This window comes from Clinocottus analis, unplaced genomic scaffold (genome assembly GCF_023055335.1).
Source record: "Clinocottus analis isolate CAN_PGR_092001 unplaced genomic scaffold, fCliAna1.0.p SCAF_17, whole genome shotgun sequence".
In the NCBI taxonomy this organism is placed as follows: domain Eukaryota; kingdom Metazoa; phylum Chordata; class Actinopteri; order Perciformes; family Cottidae; genus Clinocottus; species Clinocottus analis.
In genome coordinates, this window is record NW_027175898.1 from 4,633,490 (window position 1) to 4,652,481 (window position 18,992).

Below are 18,992 nucleotides of genomic sequence, written 5' to 3' on the forward strand. Positions count from 1 at the left end.
CCACTAACATGGCATATGAATCACTGGCCTGCCTACCAGACACTGGGCCTCTCTGTCTCTCTCGCTCTCTCCCCCATAGTGTCACAACAAGGCTGTTTGTTGTGAGGGATGGGCAAAGCTTGCCCCAGGGACACACCTGTATTTCATCCACTCTTTTTAAAAAAAATTTATCCTCTCCCTCCCCACATTTGTGTGTGTATTTTGGCTAATATCGGGCCTCTCTGCTGGTGAAGACTTCTCCTTTTGAGCTCAGCCGTGTTTCATCTGCAAAGCGGACTGATCTCTCCACATAATGAGTCCATTGGAGCGTTAAAGGGAGATGGAGACGGTGTTTAGTGTTTATCTTGCAACTGACAGAGCCGAGCTGGGTTTTTAATGCGAGTGTTTACACCCAGCATTTGGACAAAATAAGTATACGAATTTGACACAAATGACAGTGAATAATATTGAGTGTTTACATGTGCCAATAACGGGGGGCTAAAATCTGACATGATAGGTGCTCGTGATTACAGCCAACAATGAGGATTGTGAGCATAAAGGCCTCAGTCTGCTTCTCTTCTGCAGATTCTTCACATACTAATTTTTCACCTAAAATACCTTTTGAGAAGAGACTATCCCAAAGTGTGCCCCACTGCCCATTCGTCGTGTCGAGACAACACAGAGGATGAAGACAGAAACATTAGAGAAAAATCTGTCGTCCTTCCATCAGAGGATCGGTGGCTCGAAAGACTACGTAACCCCATATTGCTCCTGCAGGCTGAGCCTGCGGTGTATGAACTGGTGTGAATGATTAGTCAGTCCTGATGGGCAGGTGGCACCTGACATGGTAGCCCCCGCCATCAGTGTATGAACGGCTGTGAATGGGGGAATGATGACAAGAAAAGCACTAGAAAAGCACTCTACAAGTCTATTTACCTTTTACTAATTAGCTATAAAAAAAACGGTTGCATTTCGATGTGGTGAGACAACACATTGGACCGCCTGTGTTGTTTGTTTGGAAGTAGAAGATCCTCACTGATCCTGGAGCTCGGGATTAAGGCACCAATCATGAAACGCAACTGGGGACCATCGTTGCATGTCCATCCCATTCTCCCTCAATCCTTGTTTCCTGTCTTCTTACGGCAGTGTCTCTCCGATAAAAGCATAAAATGCCCAATATTGAAAAAGAGAAACACAGACTGTGATCTCGCTGAATTTGGGAGGTGAAGTAGAGGAACCGTGACGCTGCATTGTCTTCTCACAGAGTCGGCAGTCACAGAAAGTATCTTGCCTTAGTCTTAAAATGTGGGCACAATAAAGCTTGGAAAACAAGTTGTGTAAGTAATAAAGTGCCCTCTGCAGTGTGCTATACATGTCACGTTTTATTCTAGTACGAGGCTACAGTTAACATTCCTGCCCCGTTGCCCCCCACTGGCTCAGAGCCGCACATTTTTGAGTCAGCCATTCCTCTGTGTGTGGAGGTAACAAGCCAGAACAGTCTGCATTGTACTGATGCTATTGAGAGACTGGACACCGATGCAGCCCCCGGCCTCTCCATTCAGCTCTCTGGAAGTTACGCCGAGGTCGCACGGAGCCGAAAAGGGAGAGGAAGAACCAGAGGAAGAGGAAATTGGAATGGGGGTATCTGGAGGCGAATGGAAAGAGGGAAGCGGGATGTGAGAGTGGAGATGTCGGGAGACCGGCGCTGATGAAAAGAGACGGACAGTGAGCGAGGACACAGTTGCCAGGGGAAGAATTCCCCTCTATTTGCACAAGCCAAGTGGCCAGACTGTCCGCTCGTGATTGATATGCAAAACCAGCTGGCAGCGAGCACTTTTTCTCTGCTTACGCTCACAGAACGGCACGGCGCAGGATCAATGGCTCAATCCCCATCAAAGCCCGCTCCGCCTCAGAGGCATAGGTGTACTCGATGCTGAGGCTTCTGACCCGGGCCTAGCAGGCGGGCGGGCGGGCAGGCGGGCGGGTAGGGCGGCTGCAGAGGACACTAATTAGAGAGCAGCAGCATCGGAGGAGGAGAAAAGTTTGGAAGAGAGGGATTGACCAACCAGAGTCGGAGGTGGACGGAGATAAAGACATCCAGCTGTTCGGTTCTCTCAGGATATTTTGTCTCGGGAGCCGCCATGCCAGCATCCCGGGGAGGCAGGCTGCAGAGGAAGGGCTGCTCGCTGGCCCGGAGAACCCAGCGGCAGGCCACGGCCGCGTGGAGGCTGCTCTACAGGCTGCTCTTCATGGTGAGCAGAGCACCGGGAGAGCGAGAGGACATTTTCGGGGTTAACAATGTTTCTGCTGTCATGTTTTTGAAGGGCCCACATGAGAAGAGAGGACAGAAAGTCGTCAGTGCTCGACTGTGTTTTCTAAGTAGCGCTGCTCCTGAAAGCGAGTGGATACGATTTAAGTGTTTTTTTTTTTGTGATGGGGTTTATTTTCATTATGAGGTTGGAGGCAGTTTATGTTAAGCTTCTATTTCTTGGACATTTCTTTGACCGGTTTGGAATGAAACTGAGTGGATTTAAAGAAATGAATGGCACTTGACAGGAAAGGAAGTGACTTTTGTGATGAAACCCTTTTGCGTTGACTTCAAGGCAGCGAGTGGACTCCATGTACACGTGTGTCTGGCAGTTCACTGAAAATGGCTTCTGACAGCTGGACACCATCAGAAGGAAACCGAGTAGACGGAGACAAAATGACTCAACAGCCTCTCACTTCTTCTTTTTTTTTCACCTGCAAAGGTTGACAAAGAGACCTCTTTTCTAAATTGACTTAAGGGCATACTTGGCGAGTAGAGATGGAAACAAAATCCAGAGCTGTCAGCTGTCAGGAGAGAAAACCTGAATAGGAATTTGCAGCGGCGCTGTCGGATCCACTCGTCTTTCCTGGCGCTCCCGGGCTTTTCTCCCGCCTCCACCGGCTCCTGTCCTCGGCTCTTAATTGGTTATTTGGGCTAGCTGTCAGGCTGTGTTGGTGGGATTGTTGTGAGGCAATTGCAATTCCTGAGTCATGACAGTGTGTGTACCCCCTCCCTACCCGGCTCTCTCTTTTCTTGTCACGCTCCAATGCAGGTGTCTGCCATTTAGTGTTGATGAAAATCGTACCTAGTTAGGAAGCTGTGTGAGAGGTAAAACTGGGTTTTCCGTGTGTGTGTGTGTGTGCATTCAAATTAAGCATATCCGCTCTTTTCTTCAGCAGCTGTGTGGCTCCTCCATCATCTCATGCGTGTGTGAACATGAGACGATCGTGAGCTCATATCCTACCAGCGTGAGGGTGTGATTAGAATTAACTCAGCTTTTGAGTGGCGGCGTGTACCACCAGATAGGCCCGCCCCTACTCTGGGCGTCTGGAGCCTGAAATAAACGTTATCTCGGCCCGTGTGGAGCGACCAGTGGGCTCTCTGATGAATATGTCCCTTAACGTCCGTGTTGCCTTCAAGTAATCTCTCCCGTCCCGCCCCGCCCGCTTCATGCAGTTGTCCCAGAGTGTGTGTCGGTGAATGAAGGCTGACGGGCGCCGTCTGTGGCGGCATCATTAGTGTCTGAAGGGATGACCGCGTTATTTGGTCCGCTACCGGAATTATTTCAACAACTATTTAACTCAAACCCACGTTGGCTATTAACAGAGCGCGAGGTTTATTGTCAGTGTGTGTTCGCGTGTGCCGGTGTGTCCGTTGGGAGTGTACATGCGTGTGGCGCGCTCTCTCCAATCAGAACATCACTCCAGCAGCACAGAGGGAGACATCAAGTCCCCTCATAATCATCATCTCACATTCAAAGAGCTCCAGAGTGGGAGCGCTGCTGTGGGCGGTGGACCCCCCCCCCCGCCCCCGTCTGTCTCCTCTTCTTTCCCCCTCTCTTTCAGCCTGTCACTCTCACACGGTCTTCACTGCAGCGTTGGAGGGCCGTCTCTGGAGTGACCATGCTATAATGAGCGAACCGATGAGTCGCAGGCTTATTAATGGAAGCCTTGATTGTCTGTGGGCTCCCTGGGAGTGGGATGGGGATAGGGGATGGGGGATGGGGCTGGTGGTGGTGTTGTAGGTGGCAGCTCACACCAGTTTCAGGCCCGAACGACTGAGACAAGCTTTCACACGCTGCCTCGGAAAGCGCGTACGTGTGCGTATCGATGCCTGCGGCGTGTCGGAATGAAGGGCGCATCGATCCGCGCGTATTGCTGAGTGCAGACCGTATTAGAGGGCTGAACTCCCGCACGCACGCGCACAGGAAGGCAGAGAGTGTCGAGCAGCTGATCTGCTCGCCGCCGGTGACGTGCCGCCGCGCTGTTTTCGCCGCTCAGCAGGATTGTAACCCGCCGTGACTGGCACTTATGATCCTCTGCTGACTGTAGTGACTCGCCACAGATTATAATTCGACATTGTTTGGAATACGGACGGCTGGCCAGCATGAGGCTATATTTGAGAGTAGAAATCACATCACAATTGATGGCTGGCGCTCAACAGTCTGGCGAAGCTTGGTGCGGTAGATGGAGTCGTGCTCGCGGAGCTTGTCAGCGCAGAAATTAGGATGGATTTTGATAGTGTGGGAACATTCACTCTACTGCTTGAAACGCACGCCCCATAGAGTGGCACCCGCCGTGTAATGTAGAGAGGAGCGAGAGGTTTTCTCCTTCCTGCTTATTTTATTTTTATGTCCCAGGGAATAGAACAGAGAGGCTGATAATGGTTCATTTCTTTTGCCACAGTCGCTCTCAGACTACAAAGTCTTACCCGCCACAGGCGAGACTTCGCAGCGTGGTGCCTACGGCGGATGTTAATTTCCCTACCGCAGGCTACACAGTCCAATAAAGCGATGCGGATTAGCTGTTTCTGTTGAACACCTCAGTAAAAGGTGGGATGCCGAGTGGTTCACGGGGTTCCACCTGTCACAGAAGTGCAAAGCGGGCTGAGGGTACCTCTGCTTTTTCGGGTGACTCAGTCAAGGTTTTATCAGCTAAATTTATAAAATGAGGTGTTTCTCACCTCACCCTCCCGTCCCCAACACATCACAATTACAAACTAATACGAGACCTCCTGGGATCTTTGGGCATGTCCCATTTTCTGGAATTGATGTGACACAAAGCTGCATAACTGTCCGTTATGGGTTTAAAAGAATAATGTAATGTGATATAATACTATCTGCTGAGATATCCAGTCAGCCCTACAGATGCACTGTATAGTCTTTGATGCAAAGCCAATTAGCATAGATTGCATAACTAAATCTCTTAGTGCACCCAGGAGAGTCACTAGTTAGGATCAGTGTAGAATTATATACGTCATTATTTTTTACAGCTACTGCATGAAGTTGAAACCATTAATGGTGAATAGCTAAATGGAGCGGTAAAAGATAAGAATGTGCACTTGAATATATCCTTGAGAACATGTTCTGTGCAGATACCTGGATGTGCGTGCATGTGAGGCTGTTTCTTTGAACCAAAGTGATCCATAGTTCATCCAGCTGGCTGTTCTCCTCCCTGAGCTGCCCAACTTAAATACACCCCCATCTCTCTGTCGCCCCCTACAGAGCGTGGACACAGTGTGCACTCTCTACCAGTCCTTTCAGGAAGGGGCGGGCTCTGGGGGTTTGATGGACAACACCAAGGAACCTCCAGCGAGGCAGGGAGGGGAGTTGGGGTCGGGTCCCGCCCGAGAGGCCCCCCTGCTCAGACCCTGCCCGAGGCACATGAGTGCCACCGAGAGGTTACGCAAGGTCATCCAGGAGCTGGTGGACACGGAGAAGTCCTACGTCAAGGTGAGCCCGCACAGCTTTTTCCACTGCTGTCATATCCGAATTTATTATCAGCCAAAATGAATATTAGATTAAACTCCACTTGAAAGATTTCTATTTTTATTATATTAGATTTTACCTCTGTTATAAAATGATATTATTTGTATGCCTCCGCGCCAGCGTGAGCGCGGCCTGCGGCCAGAAGTTTTTGGGTTGTTGGTCTTGTCGGTCCATCCGGTGCTTTTGCCCGGAGGGAACTTCTTCAAATTTGGCATAAACGTCCACCTGGACTCAATTGAGCTGATTAGAGTTTTGTGGCCAAAGGTCACCGAGACCTCACGAAACACAATCTGTCAATAACACAAACATGTACATGCAAATTATGACAATTCCATCCAAATATTTAAAGTGATGACCTTCTGGCCAGCCGTGGATATAAATTGCAACTTGACTGGTTGGCAGATGCGTACGACCTTCAGGCGGTAATAGTTTTAAATGATGTGATTTTTTTTTTTTTTGTCTTGGTAGAAAAAAAAGAAAATGAACTTCTGGCTGGACTCCTCGTGTTTTTTTTCTTGGACAATCTATCATACAAAATAAATTCAGCATTATCGCTGGCAGATGCCAAGTCCTCCAAGGAAAAATAACTGTTTTTTTTACTTTTTTGTTGAGAATGTCATGAATGTTATCGTCTAACTTTCAGATGTGTGTGATACACATGTGGCAGGAGCTAGCAGCCAGATAGCTTAGCATGAAGACCGAAAAGGTTAACAACTGTGTTACGTTTTTTTTAAGTGAACAAAAATCTGCCAATCAGCACCTCTAAATCTCATAAAAACAAAAAGTTATAGTTCTGAAATATTCAATAAATAGTCTTGTACATAACATTCTGTAAAACAACACATTGTTGTTCTTGTACTTCATTCATGTCAATCAGTGACGAGGCTCATTTCCTCTGGACACAGCTAAATGAACCGGCTGCTGATTTCAGCTCCATGTTTTACACACAGTGATGAAGGTGACATCGATCCAAGTCTCAGCGAGAACCTGAATAAGCGTGTATTTCTCAAACTGCTGAGCTATTCCCTTAAGTTTAAAGTGACATGGGACATAAAAAAAAAGGAGAAATTAAACTGTTTCTTTCCCAGTAACAGTTCCCCTTCTTCCTCCTCCTGTCTCACCTTATTTATCTTCTTTCCGTTCAATCATTCAGTTGCCCGAATGTTTTCCAATATGACCTTTCCCTCCCTGCCGCACATCAAGGAGCCACATTCATGATCTTTTTGACTCCACAACACTTGTCATGTCTGGCACTTTTTCCCCTTCTCCTCATTTTTCATTAAGTCTTTTCCCCACGCACCCGTCCTCTTCAACTTGCCGTTGATTCGTAATTGAGTGAAGAGATCGTCTTCCCAGAGTGCCTTGATGCAGGCCCGCTCGCCTGTATCCATGCCCCACTTGCGACTGAGGCAGTGTCGGGAGGAGGAAGAGGAGGAGGAGGAGGAGGAGGAGGAGAATGAGGAGGAAAAACTCATAAATCAACCTAATGAGAATATCTCCACTGATACCAGGACGAGCTACAGCCACATTAAAGTCGTAGGGGTAGAGGAAGGGAGAAGATGGAGTAATGAGATAAGAGGCTGTGGCAAGGAGACAATTGGAGGTTATAAAGGGAGAAATAAGTCGTGATTTGATGATGAAAGGGACTTAAAAGGACAGGCAGTTGAAGGGATAATGTTACCTATTGCTGTTTAATTCCTTGTCTCTGACCTTCCTCTCTCTCTCTCTCTCCCTCTCTCTCTCTCTCTCTCTCTCTCTCTCCCTCTCTCCCTCTCTCTTTGTGCACAGGACCTGGCCTGTTTGTTCGAGATCTACCTGAAACCCCTGCAGAATGAAACCTTCCTCACACTGGACGAGGTAGGTGGCGAGTGTGTGTGTGTCTGTGTGTGTGTGTCTGTGTGAAGTATGGTAAACATTAGGAGAGGCGCAGCGTCCAGAGGCGTGTCCTGGGAGGTGGAGAAACTCCACAGGGCTTGTAACTCATTGAGTGTGTATTACTTCGAGGTAACATGGTGGACTCTGCTCGGCTGCATCTCCCTCATTACCACTGTGACTGGCTGGAGGACACATTAGCATCCCTTTACGCTGACCTTCCAGCGCCCCACCGGGACACACCAATAAATGCTAGTTTAAGATTAAACTCATCCTTTAAACATTCACCTCGGATGCACACGACGAAGAACACTTTATGTTTTTCTTTTTCCAATCTCCCTAGATTAAGCTGCTATTGTGTGCTCCTCTGCGGCATGGTGATGGCATTAGTATTGCAGTTTCACTCCCTGTGTGCGGCTCAGTGTCAGGTGCGACCTCAAACACGGGGCGACTCTCGCAAGACACACTAGTCGATAGGCCGCTGAGCAGTGGGGCGAATTAAAATGCCATTACGGGACAGCGGGACGTGTCCAGACACAAGATGGACATGAGCATGTGAGGCCCCCCCCCCCCCCGAGCGGCTTTTAATGAAGGGGAAGTGTTGACCCCCGGTGTGTGTGTGTGTGTGTGTGTGTCAGAGAGGCTGTGTTAGACACGAGAAGTTTGTTCATGTGTGCGCTGCATTTCGAGCAGAGCTGCAGCGTGTCCCTAAGTGCCTTTGACATAGATGGAGCCATCGGATTGGAGGTTTTACAACACTACAGGGTTCCTGTCTGACTGTCTGTTATGGATTACAAGCTATATTTGCTCTTTTTTTCTCCATGTAGCCTCATATTCCTTTACTCTCTCCCCATTCCAATCTATTCTTCCCCCTTTTCCTGTATTGCACCCTTATCCATCCCCTTCGCACTATCCCATACTACCTCCGTCCTTTCTTCCTCTACTCATGTTCTCCTCCCCAGATGGAGAGTCTGTTTGGCAGCCTGCCAGAGATGCTGGACTTCCAGAGGGTCTTTCTACAGACCTTGGAGGAGAGGATCGCCTCTTCGCCTGATTTCAGCACTCTGGAGACACCCTCACAATTCAAGGTGAGATACACACACACACACACACTCACACGGGGACATATCACCTTATTGATTAAACGCCCCGAGCTTCAGTATGGATTGAATCCGTATGAGTATACAGAACAACATTATTCTCAAACCAGGTGATTTTCATCCAATATTTCAAAGAAAGGTATGATCTTTGAGACCGGGAGCATCCCCGGATGATTTAAGGCCTCGGCATGAAAGGGTGTGCTGGCTATTGATCGAAAGCAAAGGGTCACAGGTTGGATTGTGAGCTGCTGAAAGCCAGTCACCGAGAGCGTAAAATAATGTCCCAGTGTACGAAGGCAGCAGTGTTTGTGTTTGTGATTATGCAAATCACCTTTGGCTGTTTACAGAGCCACGGATCTTCCCTAGGGTTTCCCCTCTAATTTCAGTCAATCTAATTGTTATCACTTATGATACTGTCCATAAAATGTTTTTATGGACATCTCTTTTATTCGTTCTCCTTGTGAGAAAATGGAAAGAAAGCGAACAAGTGGGATGCCAAAGTGACTCTAGTGACTGACCCCCAGCATACACAGATGGGCTGTAACTGAAACATTGCCCTGGAGTCTTATGTCACCGGTGTGCGATCATTAAAGAGAAGGAATGGCTGAGAATCCGAAGGACCGAGAGCATACCGTCTTTGAAAAGAGAGAGACAGCTGAAGCGTGACAGGTGATGCTCATACCTCCCTGACCCTGACGGTGTTTTTTCGGAAAAGGGACGCTCTTGTGTCTTAGCTTGCACAGCACACATTTGAGAATACAGGCCAGCACTCTACCGTGAACCTCAGAGGTGAGAGAGAGGGAGCGGACAGAGAGGCCGTTTGGTTCGTGTCCCCCGAGAGAGAAGGAGGACAGAGTGGTTCGGTCGTGACTTCACATGTTCGCACTCTTTCATCCCTTTCCTCTGTACTCATTTGGCTTCGTGTGACATCACTCTCTCGCCGTCTGTGTGTCACCCTCAGCCCCCGCCTCTGTTTTTTTATTTTCTCGCTCTCTCTCTCGCTCGACAGAAGCTGCTGTTCTCCCTCGGGGGATCGTTCCTCTACTACGCCGACCACTTCAAGCTCTACAGCGGCTTCTGCGCCAACCACATCAAGGTCCAGAAGGTCCTGGAGAGAGGTACGACATGCACACCTGAACACGCAAAGAATTCACGGCAGCCCGAGTACGCGCTCCGACTGCAGCGCATGACATTGTGCAGACGCGTACTGATTCAAAGTGTCCCGCACTGCTGCTGAATCCGGCTGCGTTGCACCTACGTTGCATCAGAGTCACCTCGCGGCAGTTGAAGGGTTTGGCCTCGTCTTTTTTGGAAACAAATCAATCATGTACCAAAGTAGAGGTCGAAAAGCGAGGTGAGTGATGCCCTTTACAGTTTACTGCGAGCCCTTTTCCATCTCCAACGTCATGCAGCAAAATCCCACGATTTCCCTTTTAGGATCCACGGTTTCTAAAGTTTTTAACGCTGTTTTATGAGCAGGTGAAGTTTAAACAAATACATGCATCTATTAGTACACACAGTTTGGATAACCTCGTCCACGCGGACCGTTGGGACCTCACAACAGAGCCCCAATAATTCCCTGCGTCGCCCTCAGCATGTGAGAGAAGTTGATTCGTGCCGGCTGTGACGCCGGCCCTTTCTGCCATTATTTGGGAACGCTGCCCAGTGCAGAGAGAAATATAAGAAGATTGGCTTTGTTGCCAACATTGGTAGAAGGGTGGGGGGATGGGGTGGGCAGGTTGCCCCCCAGTGCCGCTTAAATCTGCCCCATTACTAGAATTGCATGGGCTGTTCCTCGAAGTAAGCAACAGGATGGATATTTAATAGGATTAGCAGAAGAAAAACACTCCGAAAGAGTCCCTGATGGTCAGAATAACCTCGAGGAGAAGAACGTGTGGTAAACACGGTTATCAAAGCAATACCGATGCATGAAAGAGTTTTCTGCGGCGTTGAATATTTAAGTTCCTGAAAATGACGTTTAATCATATATTAACGCCAACATCGTGCTATAGTAAGATAGCAGATGGATCAAAGTTGTTCATATATATATATATATATATATATATATATATATATATATATATATATATACACATATATATATATATATATATATATATATATATACACATATATATATATATATATATATATATATACATATATATATATATATACATATATATATATATATATATACACACATATATATATATATATACACATATATACATACATATATATACATATATACATATATATATATACATATATACATATATATATATACATATATATACATATATACATATATATATATACATATATACATATATACATATATATATATATTGCATTCCATAAGCATGAACACATGCGTTTTATGCTTCTATTTTTTCTGCTTAGGATTTTTTCGCTTACAATAATAATATTGGTGATCCTTTTCTTGGCATAGTGATTATTCTTCAGTCCTGAAGTCTGTGGCCGGAGCTAACTCAGCGTGAAATGGCTCCAAGAGAAGGGAAAAGATACCAGATTGAAAGTGTTGTACTTCCAGAGTTCATGTACCCTATTCTTTAACCAAAGCTTTAAAGGGTGTGTTGAACTGTATTATAGCGGAGGCACACGAGCTAATATTAGAACAACATGTAGCGCAGTAATTGCGCAGTACAGATAAGAATAGCAAAGTGTAACAAGGGGGATAGTTGCACATTCCACGCACAGAGTATATAGTTGGCTCAGCCTGGTCACAGCCAGCTGATCCAAGGACACCGAGAAGAAATCTGTGGGAGTTTGTCAACCCTTAAAGTAATTATATGCCGGTCTCTGCCATTATCATTACCCCCGCCTTCCTTTCCCATCATGCCAAGGGCCCTGGGTTGCCTTAGTTTCTCTGTTTATTTGTCGACTCGTTAATTGCCTGCCAATTACTCTGGGAGGTGTCGATGCAGCTGCCTGTCTGTGGCTGGGAGTGCTATAATTAATACTTTAATGGCTCCCCTCAGCAAGCGTCGCGGAGGCACACCGCTCAGGGAAAATGTCACCACCTTTACAGAAGGCTCAGTCATCCTGTATTATACCTGCCATTTCACACGATGCTTTTGGCTTCGCTGCAAACTAAGGAGTCCCAGCTGGATCATTTTCACCAGGCGGCTTTAGTTTTTAAGTAACTCGTCACGGGGGCCGCTAGATTACTTTTTTTCGCCTTTCGCCACGCGAAAACGGCTCCTCTTCAATTTCTGACGGTATTCAGAGGTGATGGACTTCGTGGGATGGATGCGTTAGCAGATGTTTCCAATGTGTTGATGCTTTCCGATGGGGCAGCGGTCACGGCCGGCTGGGGAAGCCGACACCACCCCCTGCTGGAGACGGCTTAATGCTCCATGGTTCTGCTCTGGCCTGCGCAGGGACGTCGCTCACGCGGGCCGCGAGCTACACATCTCTGTCGCTCTGTGTGCACGAGCCCATCAGTGCATCAGGAAACACAAACACAGAAAACCAAGACGATCAGCTGCTGAACGATTCATATTAATCCAGCATGCTTGTGTGTTTCAGCTAAGACGGATCAGACCTTTAAGGAATTCCTGGATGCGAGGAACCCCACCAAGCAGCACTCCTCCACGCTGGAGTCCTACCTGATTAAACCGGTTCAGAGGGTCCTCAAGTATCCCCTGCTGCTCAGGGAGCTGGTCTCCCTCACTGACGCTGACAGCGAGGAGCACTACCACCTCACCCGTAAGGACACACACACACACACACACACACAAGGATGTGCTATAAATATGGGCCACATTCACACTTGTCATTTCTGCGTCTTGTTTTCATGCTATCATGCCTGCGAGCATGAAGTGGCAGCTTTCTCATGCACAAAGCACACACAAACGGCTACTGGGATGCGATGCATCCACACATACAGTCAGGAATCAATCGCCTCGTCCTGCTCTCGTCCCCGCAGAGGCTCTGAGAGCCATGGAGAAGGTGGCCAGCCACATCAACGAGATGCAGAAGATCTACGAGGATTACGGCTGCGTGTTTGATCAGCTCGTTGCCGAGCAGAGCGGCCACGATAAAGAGGTAGAGACACGTTTCACAATCGGATCTAGACCCGTCGAGCGTAGTCAATGTTGTCACGATGAGTTTAAACTACTGCGTCAGAGTTCAGCTGATCCAATACATTCATACGTTCATGGGCTGTTTTGTTGGAAGCCACTGCAGTATAAATATGCAAAGTGAATGCTAAATAATGTTGTCCAGGGCACTGCGCTCAAAACCTACAAAAAAAGTGATTAAAGTGATTGTTTTCCACATGGATCGCTTGAAAGTCGTCTTTGATTTTGCGTCTAAACATTAGTTTGTAGCGTCTGCATCGTCTGGGGCTTCCTTCGTAGAAATGGATACTTAGTATGTATCACACGACGGCGTGCGCCGTCAAAAAGCCCAAAACGTCTGGTAATCTTGTGCCTCCCTCTCTGCTGTTGTCTGACACCGTCTCCTGTGTGTGTCTCTCAGGTCACAGAGATTTCTATGGGAGAGTTTCTCATGCATTCCTCAGTGGTCTGGCTCAACCCGCATTCATCGCTGGGCCGCATGAGGAAGGACCCCGAAATGACCGTGTTTGGTGAGTCTGCCGTTATTGCCGTTGCACGCGGAGAAAATGCATCTCCTTCTTTCCCCCGCCCTCCACTCCCACTGCATGATTTGACTGGCGTTCCCATCAAACTCCACACACCGTCACGTCTCGATGGCTGTGGGCGTAGATGACCACAAACAAGGGCATTTGGTATTTTAACTGTGGATGTTTGCAGTTTGAGTTGAATCGTCAGCAACCAAGTGTACAGTTTCTGTGCAGCCCCACCGATGTGTGTCTGCAACTGTGCTCAAGCGCATTTCAGTAAATCTCAATATTCAGAGCTGGAGTGTTGATGTGTGCTTTAAGGCTTCAAGCTGGCATCTAAAACGCGTCTGTGGGTTGCACTCCTCCAGTCGCTTTCCCCGAGAGGCATTCGCAGTCAAAACTGAGCCGCTGATGTGTTCTCTCTCACCAGTGTTCAAGAAAGCGGTGATATTGGTCTACAGGGAAAACAACAAGCTGAAGAAGAAGATGGTACGCATTGTTTCTGTTGCACTCAATTACTCTCGCGCGCCACAAATGTGACGTCTTTGCTGTGAAACTTAACATTGTCTCTCTCTCTCTCTCTCTCTCTCCCCTCCTCACGTGGCATTCTCTGTGTGATGACCAGGCCAACTCTCGCTCAGCACTTTCTCACGGAGACGCAGACCCCTTTAAGTTTCGATGGCTCATACCGCTTTCTTCGCTGCAGGTCAGGCTGGGAAACACTGCAGGTGAGAGGATGGCACGCTGCCACAGGATCCCACTAAATCACTCACAAAGTACATCGACTAAATCTTTTTGTTCTCTCTCCTCCTTCATATTTCCCACACACAAAAGCCCTAAGCTCATTCTTCTTGCCCACACACACACACACACACACACACACCCCTGTTCTGGCATCTATACACCTTCCCTCCCTCCCTCCCTTCCTCCCTCCCTCTTTATTTCATTCTGAAACCGTAAACCATATTTGGACTGTGTGATTAAAAGCCTCACTCTCTCAGGAGCAGGCACAGAAAGCAGCTGCATCTGGGAGCTGATCCACTCCAGGTCCGAAGTGGAAGGCAGACCAGAGACGGTCTTCCAGCTGTGCAGCAGGTCAGAGATGAGACTTTCAGGGGGAATCGGTGATGATTTATGTCGGTTTGCATTCCAGAGCCTTTTTTTTCAGCCGATGCACATACCAGAGTTAGGGGATCGTTACGCGTCTCACCGCAGTTCTTCTATTTTTGGGTTCTCCGTCGGTACGGTCCATTCTCATGAAGTAATATCTCAGGAACACCAGGTGGGAATTCCTTCAAATGTGGCACAACCGTCCAACGGGACTTGATGATGAACTGATTTAGATTTTTGGTGTACAAAGGTGAAGGTCACGTGACCTTGAGTCTGTCTCATCCGCGTGAACGCAATATTTCAGGAACATCTCGTCGGCGTTTCTTTATATTTGGCATAAACGTTCACTTTGTGCAGATTTTGGAGGTCACCAAAAAAAAAAAGAAACTCAAGAATTCACATGTTAATTATCACAATTCGTACAAATATCTAAGAGGATGAAATGACAAAGTGATGACATTTGAACAGACGTTGATGTAAATTGCAACATGACCCGTTGCCAAAGGCATGTAATTCTATTTTAATGATAATTATCGTGTGTAAAATGTGTCTTATGTTGGATTAGGTTTAACCATTTCTATTGCTTCTGGTAACATTGAACTCATCAAAGTAATGCTGAGTTCTGCCCTGAAATCCAACGGAGGCAAAAAAATACAAACATTCAGACAAGTCAACAATTTAACCAGATTATCTAACGCGCTTTATTTGGAGGCAAAATCCTCCACGGTGAGGTAAACCACTACTGAAACGAGTGGGTGCCGATCGAGCTCAAGAAAAACAAGCGTTGTTAATCAATAATCCCTTTCACAGTTCGACAGAAGCTGGAAAAATGTTTTTTTTTTTGAAGTGCAACATTTCTGAAAATATGCTTTTTCTCTTGTTTGCTCATATCTGTGTTAAACATGAAGCTCTGGCCAGCAGCCGCTTAGCTTAGCATAAAGACTAGAAACAGGGGAAGCGGCTCGCTCTAACCGCAGCTCAGAACGTGCCCGGCGGCATCTTTAAAGCTCACTAATTAACATCATATAGCTTGTTTTTACAGTTTGGGTTTTGTAAACATGAAACAAAAGCGGTCTTTGTGCTTAGCTCAGCAAATTGGCTCCAGTTGCATATTCAACAGGCAACAATGAGACGGGTATTATCTGTCAAATTATTCCAGGAATGATTTAAAATACTTGCAAACTACGGTGTATTTGGACTAGAAATTACAACGCTTTATTTCGTCCCCTATTCATGTAGCCTTCTTCTTAAATATTTAGTCCAATCATTTAATCCTGTAAAGCCATTTTTGTTTCATGCTCGGTGGAGAATAGTAAACAGTTGATCCTGTTTGTTCCTGCTGCTGTTGTCTCAGTGTCTAACAATCCACCGGTACACGGGACGTAGAGGCAGTGCGACCCGTGACCCCGCCGCTACGTCTCGTGACGCCTTGTGAAATTGGGATCGCTGCTAATGAATTACATCGCCCGTTTCCCCGGGGACCCGACGGCGCCGTTTAATCCCCTTTAATCTATATTTAGCGTCTGAAATCAAGTTTGCGCTGCCTGTGTGCTCACGCTACTGTTCCGTGTCGTCCTCCAGCGTGCTCGAGAACAAGGTCAACGTTATCAAGGTGGTCCGCTCCATCCTCAGGGAGAACGTGAGGAGGAACACCCGGAGCGAGGACCCGCTGGAGAGGCGCTGCAAGGAGCGACTGGTCCCACTGCGCGGCACCTTGCCCTCCTCCGTCAAGCTCGGTGAGCGGATCAGGAACTCTCATGAAACACACCGCTGTTGATGCAGGAGATCATTCTTTCAATTATAGCTCTATGGATACAACTTGAGATTGGTTTTGTGTAGCCGGTTCTTCCTCCTGGCAAGTTTTCTTCTTAAAACATGTCCATGTAGGGCAGAGGAGCGATTGTTCCTAACTTGGAGTTGGCATGACACAGTTGAGGCTAAGTATTCATGATTAAAAAATGAGAGATTATTGTATCTCACTTTTTAGGTCAGGAAATGCTAGAGGGGCTGAGCTTGCCGGTGTTTCGCTCCGCTAAGAGGCGTTTCTGACTGCTGTCTCCTCGTCCGTTGCCAGGTTCCACCAGGGCTTCCTGGTTGTCCAAGCAGCCACTTGGAGATCTCTCGGCCCAGGCCGGGAACCCCAAGCCGGGGCCGGACTCTGACGAGGGGAGCCTGAGCAGCGGGACCTGCAGTTCGTCCGGGGCTCCTCCGGCGCGCGCCTCCTCGGAGTCGCGCGTCCTCCCCGTCCAGCAGAGCTGGTCTCGGACGCCCGGGTCAAACTCGTCAAACTCTCAACCGCGCTCCGCCTCCGCCGTGAAGGAGTCTGACATTTTAAGCGACGAGGACGACGACGGCTTTGGCGAAGGGGGCACCAGGAGGAGCAGCGGAGACAGCAGCTCCCCGACGAGCGCCATCGAGGCTCAGTTCCTCCAACTGAAGCTGTCCGAGGACGCCGCGCCGGCTCCCTGCGTCCAGCCCGAGAGGGTGGGGGACACGCCCGAGACCCAACCCAAAGTGATGCGCGGACACTTCGGTGCGATTAAGAGGAAAACCAGCAGTGTGAAGAAGAGCCAGGACGCGCTGTCGAACATGAAGGCGCACAGCAGGTCGCTGGACAGCCAGACGGACGCAGCAGCGGCGGCGGCGGCGCCGCCGTCGGGGGTCGTGGACCTCAACGCGCTGCTGGAGAGAGAGTTCAGCGTCCAGAGTCTGACTTCGGTGGTGAACGAAGACTGCTTCTATGAGCCAGCTGAGGGCTGTGCCACAGACGCTGTGAATGCCACCTCCTCATAGGAGCAGAACTACACTGGACCAGGGGCCCCACGTTAATGCTTACGAAGTTAAGACCCTGACTGAAGCCCGTGTGCCATGAGAGGGGAAACCGGGCTCTGCCAGTGGGCTCTGAGCCACACACCTGCTGCTTCCAGTTAGGTGGAAATGATCGGATGGAAGCCTTTCGGCTGACTCAGTTTCTCTTCCTCCAGAGGCGGTTTCTGTGTCAATAATAAAAAAAATACAATGAAGCCGCCAAGTACTGATGCGTTAAAGCGATTTCCCCTCTGCTCTCTGAGCTTTGCCTCCCAACAAACCGTCGAGTGATGTATTCCATCCTATTTCACCCAGCAGCTCAAGCTGATCGGCAGTTTTTATTAGATTTCAAGTCAATAGTCCACATTGCATATAGAGCCATGTCAAGATACTGAGGTTTCTGGAGGAAGCCCCTCTGGTGCTGAGGCAGGCTTTCACACAGAGGTCAAAGGTCACAGAGCCAAACACTGCCAGGTCTCCTCTCATTGGACATCGCATAGTATGAAATGAAACGCGGCATGGGGTGAGGGCGATGACATGATAATGATGTCCACTTAAAAGAGCCGTGGCGGTGATGTCACACTTCCTGAAGACGGATGATGTTCCTCTAAAACAACAGGAAGGACACACACTTTCACAACCAAGCTTTTTTTTTTTTGCTGTATTTTGTGCACTAAAGTACAATGTTTGCCGATATGTTTGAACTATTTTCTATCTGTACAGGTTTCAATGTAATAAATGCTGTTTTTCTTTTTTATTTATTAATAGGTTTGACTATGTACAGTGAAGCTTGGAGAACATACTTTTTGAGTGAAGGCTTGAACTGTTGACTAAAGATTTGATTCATTAGTAAATACAAAAGATGCAATACCGCTTGACTTTTACTCCACTCCTTTCTAAATGTTGCCTACTGGATTTTGGTCTTTCCCTTTTTTTAAATTGCAATTTCTGGTGTTTTGAGGCCGAGCTGCTTCATTGAATGATTTAAACTGCAATAATGTTTAAAACCCAATGTTTCTTTTTATGTCTGTGCCCTGTATATATTATCTTTTCTATCTTTGAAACATTTATGTATTCTCGCATACATACTTGACACTTGACAAAAGGCAGGAATCGGCAATAAATGCAGCTGATATTTTTGTAAAAAACCTTTTGTTTGCCATATCCCAAAGTACCTGTTGAGGTACTTTAAAGAAGGCAAACTAGTTACAGTCTTTACCTTCTCAACTCAACTTTACCATGCCTTTAATGCTAGCATACCAATGAATGTGAATGCCCCATTCTTATGGAATTGTTTTATAAATAAATATTTTACCTGTGAATGACGCCTGCAGAGCTCTGCTTTCAACTTACCCTTCAAAGTGTGTCAGTTCGGTTTGTGTGCTTCTTTATGTTTTTGTGTGCTTCTTTATGTTCTCGTGACGGGTGAAGCAGTGCTGGGGAGTCGGGGTCTTATCTCGAGCTCGGTCCCCGATTAGCTGTCATGAGAAATGCAGGTATTGGAAGAAAAGGTATATCCTCGACAGAATACAAAGAATCTGACAAAAGTGGAACACCGTTACTCTGAGAAAGCGCTTTACTTTACAAGCGAGCTTCCTGCTGCAGCGCTTTCAGTTGGCCGAGCACATTTAGCGTCTCCAATTTGTTTTTCTTCACCATATTTTCTTTCACATTAAAGCTCGAGGACTGAAATGAGCCAAATGATCAAATAAA

The 18,992-nt window shown here is 47.5% G+C and overlaps 1 protein-coding gene across 7 annotated transcripts in view; it reads left to right on the forward strand.

The window, feature by feature from the left end:
* Nucleotides 1-17,622, forward strand: part of LOC137788077 (rho guanine nucleotide exchange factor TIAM2-like) — an 85,655-nt gene extending 68,033 nt beyond the window's left edge. For 6 of the 7 annotated variants that reach the window (XM_068580894.1, XM_068580897.1, XM_068580895.1 and 3 more), the window contains 12 exons: nt 5,511-5,738; nt 7,563-7,631; nt 8,609-8,734; nt 9,756-9,864; nt 12,302-12,481; nt 12,702-12,820; nt 13,256-13,364; nt 13,792-13,850; nt 13,987-14,089; nt 14,363-14,456; nt 16,053-16,207; nt 16,546-17,622. In XM_068580894.1, coding sequence (XP_068436995.1) covers nt 5,511-5,738; nt 7,563-7,631; nt 8,609-8,734; nt 9,756-9,864; nt 12,302-12,481; nt 12,702-12,820; nt 13,256-13,364; nt 13,792-13,850; nt 13,987-14,089; nt 14,363-14,456; nt 16,053-16,207; nt 16,546-17,264 — 2,070 coding nt within the window. In that variant the 3' untranslated portion in view covers nt 17,265-17,622. The other variant, XM_068580898.1, reaches the window with a different exon arrangement.
* The last annotated feature ends 1,370 nt before the right edge of the window (nt 17,623-18,992 follow it).